The 7,914-nt window shown below is 31.8% G+C and overlaps 1 protein-coding gene and 1 non-coding gene across 2 annotated transcripts; both read right to left on the bottom strand.

Annotated features, from left to right (window-relative positions):
- Window positions 1-918: 918 nt before the first annotated feature.
- On the bottom strand, window positions 919-1,024 carry LOC118194492 (U6 spliceosomal RNA). Its single transcript, XR_004759103.1, has one exon. It is a non-coding gene; the product is annotated as a U6 spliceosomal RNA (small nuclear RNA).
- A 3,651-nt stretch (window positions 1,025-4,675) lies between these two features.
- Window positions 4,676-6,028, bottom strand: LOC118194491 (zinc finger MYM-type protein 1-like). The gene has a single exon (XM_035365640.2). It carries the CDS (start codon window positions 6,026-6,028, stop codon window positions 4,676-4,678), a length of 1,353 nt encoding a protein of 450 aa, XP_035221531.2.
- Between the last annotated feature and the right edge of the window lie 1,886 nt (window positions 6,029-7,914).

Here is a 7,914-nt window from a genome sequence, read left to right as displayed (position 1 = left end):
CGTCTCTCGCCTTTGTTACACTTTTTACTCAAAAATAACGAGTTAAATTTACAATTTAAGAATTAACAATTTAAGAATTAATTATTCTTAAATTAACAATTTAAGAATACTTTTTTTTTTCAAATTAAAATACACATGAGTACAAATAAAAATACCAGAATAATGATAACTTAAAACACATATTAATAATTAAAATTCGCGACATAACACATCCGTCTGAATATCGCGAGCAATCTATTGCCGCCTTTTGGGTATAATATCCGCTTTCTTTTTAAAATTTCTGATGAAATATCGTATGACAATCATGTTTATTATTACGCACCTAATAAATTGTTTTTCCTTATTAATGACCTGTAATAAATAAAAGTCAAGTATCGACTACAAGTACCAGATGGCCACTCAGTCCTCAATTTTACTGATTGTCACACACATTCTATTGTCTGCCTGCGATGTAAAGCAATAATAAGTAAATATAAAAATTAAAAAAAAAAAAAAAAAAAAAAAAAAAAAGAGAGAGAGAGAAATGAAGTGGCTATAAACTGAGGGGGGAGGAATGAAGGAAGATAGGAAGAAAATTTGCCTCGTCTTTTACTTTCAGCGTAGAAAATTTCGAGAAATATTTCTGGGGTTGCCCAACGCTCTCAAAAATAACAGCACGTAGTATATTCGGCGATATACCGGTGAATATCAGATAACCTATAAGTACTCAAATTTCTAACGTTAAACTGGTAATCCAAAATACTTTCTTACTGTGTTGTAAAATACAACTGAAACATCTTCTAATTATTACTTAAGAAATGCATTATTTCGATTTAGTTTCTTACGTCAGACATATGAGTTTTAAGCTTTCATTCTCTTTAAACACGTCTGTAGAACTTTTTCCTTGTATTACATGTGCTGCGAAATGCTACAATTTGCGTTGTTCTAGAGTTGTATTTTGAATATAGTGTCATCCTTGCGCTGGGGCTTGCTAATCTTCTCTGTATCATTCCAATTTTAGTATATGTATTGCCGAAGCAAGTGCTTTGAATATAGTGTATAAAATGATTCAGAAACATTTTAACTGATTTGTAAAATAATGCAGGAAATCAGGCAAGAAAATAATAGGTTATGAGTACTCAATACTGTTTAAAAACTGCGCATTTTGAACTTAAGTTAGTCATTTTAGTACTTGTCTTCTTTTACTGAATTTACTTGCATATCAAGTAGGATATGCTTTTGAGTTTATCAGTTTTCCAGCTAGATTCTATCAGGATATTAAAAACAATCAGACATTTTTTTTCCTTATGTAAATCCGATACATAGTGCAACGAACAAGAGTTTTTTAATAGGCTTATCGAATTTTATTTTATCAAGAGTGCTGAGAAATGTTTGTTATTAAAAACACATATTTTTATATCTCTAAAACAAAACACGAATTTTATTTTTTAAAAAACACATCTTTGTTTCAACAACAAAAAAGTAATAAAGATAAATTTATAATTTCTTCTTACTCTTGAATCTGTTTAAGCTGATATTAAAAATCTGCATAAATTTGTCTTTCTTATACAGTCAGAGTCAGGAAATACAGACGCATAATTTATTCAATTTGAAATTAAACTGATGCAGTATATTAGGAGGTTAAGATTGCAGTTAGTGTGAAGTTTTGCAATTCTAATATATATTATGCAGATTAATATATTATTATCATTCCATACTATGGGTGCACTTAACGTACTTCTCTACTTTAATTTATTTTTTTGTGTAAAGTTTTTATCAGGTGGTATGATTGTTTCAAAAACAATGTACACTGCTCAAAAAAAAAAAAAAAAAAAAAAAAAAAGGGACAGTGCTATATTTCCCGTTCTACTGGGCCGATTGACAAAATTCAAACTGCGTTTTTCATGTCTCGAAAGCGCGACTTAGAATATATTTTAGATTTATATATAGTACTATTCTAACATAGGTATTTTGACATAAAATCGGACTTTTTCTGAAATAACATACCAATTTTTTTTCCATATTTCGATTCTACGACTCAAATTATGCCAGAATACCAAGTTTTGTAAAAATCGTACGACTAGTTTTTAAAATATTAGCTCTCAAAATTTTAGCTCCTCAATGTTAATTGAATTTGGCAAATATTTATTAATCTCTCTTTTTTTATTAAACTTTTTTTATTTTTTTTCTCACATTTCGAAATTTAGGTTCATTCCAAATAAAATTTACCCATTTGTTGTGTTTTATTTTTTAAATTTCTATTTTTAAATAATTTTTATAAATTTTTCGAAAAAAATTTTGAATTATAATCTATAAAATGTTTACCATCATCATAAAGTAGGTGTACTTTTAAGCATATCTGCAAAAAATTAGACTTTTTTATTCAAAATTTTCTAAGATATACACGAATTTACATATTTTCGCGTTTTGAAATTTGGCATCTTTTTTTTGAGCGATAATAACGCCAAATGTGGTCTATGGATTTTTGTTACACTGAATTGCCGCAGCTATTTTTAACCTTAAATTTCAAGTAAAATTTTATGGAGAATTAATTATATGAAATTTTTTCCCTTAATAAGGCGTAATAAATATTTATTAATACTATATGAAAATCTAATTTTTTAAATTATAGATGATATTATTCAAATTTTTAACAATTTTTTTAAATTTCTCTCTTTCTTCCTTTTTTTTTTTTTAAAAAAAATAAGAGTACATTTTTCTAAGAGTAAATTTTTACCTTCGGCGTTTTATCGTCTGCTACTTTACTTCGTTTAAATCGAATTGTCTAAAACTGAGAATTTTCGTTTAATGTTTATTTGAATTTTATGAAAATATTTTATGACATTAACTGCATAATTTATTTCTAAACAAACTGTTGCTTTTGAAGTGGCTGAAAGAGCGGCAGATATTATCATCCATATTTTTAAAGCACAGAATATTTTTATAGAAACATAAGATTTCGAATATTCATTTATATAAGTCAAATTATGATATAAACATACAACCCTCTAGAGACTGAATTAGTGGAAGTTCAATGGTTATGTAGAAATGATCTGCAGCTACTTAATGGCTGGATAAGTCAGCAGCTTCTGTGGACAAGTAAGAATAATCATATAAACGACACACAACATTCTGGATTCAATTAACTACGAGGATACGATGTTTATTAAATGAATTTAAGAAGTTTTAACACATAAAAAATCAACTAATTTTTTATCCTAAAATGTATTTTTGTGCGTAGCGTATTTCCATTATATCCTTAAAATTCTAATTTAGAATGTAATTGTCAAGAACTGAATCCTAATCAGTAATAAAATAAGTAATTATTACGGTTTTTAATAAATCCTTCTTATAAAGTAATTGCAAATATTTCGAAAAACTTTGTCTGAATGCAAATATTTTTCTATGCAAAATATTTAATTTTATATTAATCAAGATTGCACACGATATTATTTATTTGCACTTCAATTTTTACCGTCAGCTCTAGTAGAAGTAACAAATCAATAATATTTAAATAAGGATTGGACTGGATTATTTAATTATGGCAAAGCACACGAGGGCTATCTGCCTAAAGGAAGGGATGCCTTCGTGGATGACTTTCTAAGGGAAACTGTCTCGTATACACGTTACACATCGGGAAAACCACGAAAACGCCCATACAGCAGCCCGTTCGCGGGATTCGAACTTCAGACCGAACTACCAATGCTCAGCGTCTTTACTGCTCGGCCGCTGGTGGGCTATTTAATTAAGGAATGACCATCTAAATTTAGAAACAGCGTACCGTAACAGCAATTCAATTATTGGCGCCGTATCTTTCATGTTACTCCCGATTGGCAAGCTACATGATTTTTAATGAGTATTGGGGTTTTGCTAGTAACTTCTTTATTGAAAATCGCGCTTAAACTAGGTTAGTTGGTTATGTGAACATAGAAAGAACATGGGAGCTATTTGGTTAAGATGCTTTCATAGAGAACCTTTGTAAAGAGAACCTAGAAAACTACGAAAAAAAACCATGCAGCCTGGGTTAGACTTCGCAACAAACAATTAGTATTTAACAATCTTCAAATGCTAGGCAACTGGTGAGGCTCCAATTAAATCTCCAATTTAATATTTTATTTGTAAATATTTAAAATATTGTTTTATACTTAGACACAAAAAGCAGAATTTAAGTTTTGTTAACTCGTTAGTAGACTACCAAGCCGTAGTGTAAATTAATATTCAATTTCTTTTGCAATAATTGTATTCACTTAATATTATTGGAATATGAGCTAAAGAAGGAACGTTCTCGGAAGATTCAAGAAGTGTTTAAATCCAGTGATATAAGGTTTGTCTTAGAAGCTCAGGATCAAAACGATTCTGCAATTGCCCCAGTAGTTGACTTGTAAATGGCTGTGAATTAAGCAGATGACTTTTAATCTTACGTTTTCAGTCAGACAACGTATTCCAAATGTTTTGTCAGGGCCAGATTACCAATTAGGCACAGTAGGCACGTGCCTAGGGCCTACGAAGGTCAAAGGGCCTACGAAGGCCAAAGGGCCTACGAAGGCCAAAGGTCTTAGGGCTTTGAAAAAAAATATATTGAAATAAAAATACCCCAAAAACTTATAAACATTTTTATATTATTATATAGTGAAGGTCAAAATAATATATGTAAATACAAATACACAAAAAATACGAATACAAAACGTTTGGTTTACTAAGTAGATCCTAAAAATAACTCCTTTTTTCGGGATTTTGACACAGCGAATTCGTGTATTATATCTTCAAAATTAATGCCGCGAGCGACATCACTTTCAATACACAGAAGGCCCAGTGACGAAGTTCTCTCTTGACCCATAGTTGAACGCATAAAATTTTTTATAAGCTTCAACTTGGAGAATGATCTTTCTCCTTCTGCATTCGAACCCAATATCGAAAGGTATATGCGCAATGCAATATTAACATTTGGGAAACTTGACACAAGTTTATCCTTTATTTGTAATTTGATGAGATCCGTTATAGAGGTGGTTTTGGGGTACAAATTTGAAAAAATCAAATACTCATCAACAAAGTTTTCTTCTAAGTCAGACGGATACATTTTTACCAGAGCTTGAGCCTTAACCTTGATAATGTCCTCGGTCAGTGTATTATCCGTAAGAAAACTAAATGTGTCATAAAGGCTGGTATACGCAGTGCGTCTCTTTGTCATTTCAGCGCAAAGCACATCCAGAACAATAAAAAAAACATTAATCTTAAAGGAATCTTTGGCACTGCGAGAGGGAGTCTCATCTGGCCCTTCATCGAACTGTCGTTTTCTCTTACGAACTCTAGTTTCGGATTCTTTAAATTCTGAATCTGGTGCAAGGGCTTTTGCCTTAAGATAATAGCTATTATACATGTCCTCAGTTCTGCAGTGAGATAAATATTGAATTAAACTGTCGTAAAGTCGCACCATCGTGTTAAACTCGATGCCAGGTTCTTGAAGAGATTTATTTACAATATCGACGTGTTTTAGTAGATCTTCCCAAATAACTGTGAGTAATAACATCTCCAAAGTATTCATTTGATGGATTAAGGTTTGTGCCTCAATTACTGTTGTAGGTTTCATACCTTCACTAGTTGAAATATTTGTAAGAATACCACGTATATCATCATAATGGGCACATAATGTTTTTACAGCCTCATAACGTGCTGACCATCTGGTCTCTGAAAGTCTTTTTACAGAAATTTTACTTCCCAAAGACCTTAGTTTAGACCATCTTTGAGGGGACGCTGCAAAGAAATTGTAGAGCGATTGCAAAATTTCAAAAAATTTTACAGCTTCTAAGCAGCTTTCTGCCGCCGCTGTGCCAACTAGATTAAGACTATGAGCTCCACATGGTACCCAAGTGGCTGCGCTGTTGATTTCCCTAAATCTAGTTTGTACTCCCGAATACACTCCGCTCATATTAGCCGCATTGTCATAAGACTGACATCTGCAAAATTTTGGGTCTATTCCCTGATTTTCTAAAACTGAAATTAGAGTGTCAAAAAGATACTTGGCATCATGTTTTTCTATTTTAACAAACATCAAAAATCTTTCATATATATCTTCAGTTTTTGAGACATATCTAATAACTATGGAGAGTTGATCCGTATGGCTAACGTCAGTATGGTGTAGAATCCGTATGGTGTAGAATCCACAGTGATTCCATAATACTTGGCTTCTTTGATTTCTGTAACTATTTTTTCCAATACTTTTGACCCCAGTAAAATTATTAGTTCTTCATACGTTGTGGAGGATAAATATGATACTTTTCCGCGGCTTGGATTACCGTATCTTCTTACATGTTCTTCTAGAAACGGATCAAATTTGGCTAAGAGATTGATACACCCAAGAAAATTGCCATTACTAGGATCACCATGTATTTCATTATCGCCTCTAAACGCTAGTCCCCTTTCGGCCAAAAACTTAATTTCTTCCACTACTCTTCTTAAAACCGTTGTCCAATATGTGCTTTCTTTTTCCTTGACAATATCAAACGTCTCATCATTTTTTCTAGTTTGTTGGTAGTTCACTAAAGCAGAAATAGATGCAAAATGTTCTTTTGACACTTCATGACTTGAAATTCTCGAATGTGCGTTTTTCCAGTCATTAAAGCCTGTAAGGAATTGGTTACACAGGTTTGGATTTCCAGGTAGATCCGATTTGAACAAAATACATTTATAACAAAAAAACTTGCCAGTAGATTCGGAAAATATCAACCAGTCCCTTTTTATAATATCATTGTTGTTCAGTTTTCTGAAAAAATAATCTTGTGATGGACATCTCATTATTTCGCCAAATTTAGTGGCGTATAACTTAAAATTTATATCCAATTTCTGCACAGGGTGATTACGAAAGAAGTAATCGATAAGATCTGCGCTTATGGTTGTCCACCGTGCTGGATCAGAACTGAAAATACTTGAGGCTGATGTTGTTGGTAGTGATTCAGGCACCACCTGCTTGGAAGCGTCGTTAAAATTTCGTAAACCCCCGTCAGCCTCGTCTTCTGTGACATTCTCAGTTTTATTGGTTGAACATTCTTGCGAGTCCCAACAAGCCTCAGCTTCTTTAGGTCTAACCTCGATCGAGGAAATATCTACCGCATCTGCATTATCTTCTGTCTCCTTAGAAATGTTAACATATTTCAATAAAGAACCTTTAATTTTACTAAGCGACTCACTCACTTTCTCTCTCTTTTAGCGTTTTTCATGTCCACTTTGGTGTTTTCTTTTATATCCATCAGACATTTTTCGCTAAAAAAAAATATTTAAAAAAAGCTTTTATAAATTGCGCTTAAAAGTTTAAAATAATTTTTTAACTTTCTGATATACCATAATAAAAGCGATGGGCACGCACAAACTAAAATTTAAACTTGTTTTCTCCTTCTTCTCGTCACCTTTAAATATACATTTTAGTTTGCGCCCGTCACTTTTATTATGCTATCAGAAAGCTAAAAAGTTATTTTAAATTTGTTAAGTAATGCATTTTAAACTTGTAAAAACGAAACCCGGATTTACGAGTATGGATTAAAATTAAGCTATTGCAAAGGTGATTTGGACTGTACTATTTCTACGACTACTACTGGAGATTTTTTACAATAGTATGGCCAAACCACCCCATAGTAGGCCTACTCAAAGTTCCTTGCATTGTGCTGCATTCTACAGCGGACTATTATACTAATAAGAAGTGATAAAATGAAAATTCTATTATTTATAATGGAATGAAGCAATATTCCAGAATCAAAAACTAGGTTGAAATAAGTAGAGTATAAAAACAACTTTCCTTTACTTACCTTACTTATAATAAATTTAACTTCCAGTTTTTAAACTAAAGATTGACTTGGGGTTGAGCGTGATTAAATACAAGCACAGGCATACACGCTCTATCGTAGTGTTTACATATTAACTTATTACACAACTGAGCTACTAAAA

Source organism: Stegodyphus dumicola, chromosome 6 (genome assembly GCF_044657685.1).
Source record: "Stegodyphus dumicola isolate Sdum_Otavi_A_Nest chromosome 6, ASM4465768v1".
Lineage (NCBI taxonomy): Eukaryota > Metazoa > Arthropoda > Arachnida > Araneae > Eresidae > Stegodyphus > Stegodyphus dumicola.
The sequence above is the reverse complement of the archived record's forward strand: the minus strand, read 5'-3'. Positions and strand labels throughout refer to the sequence as shown.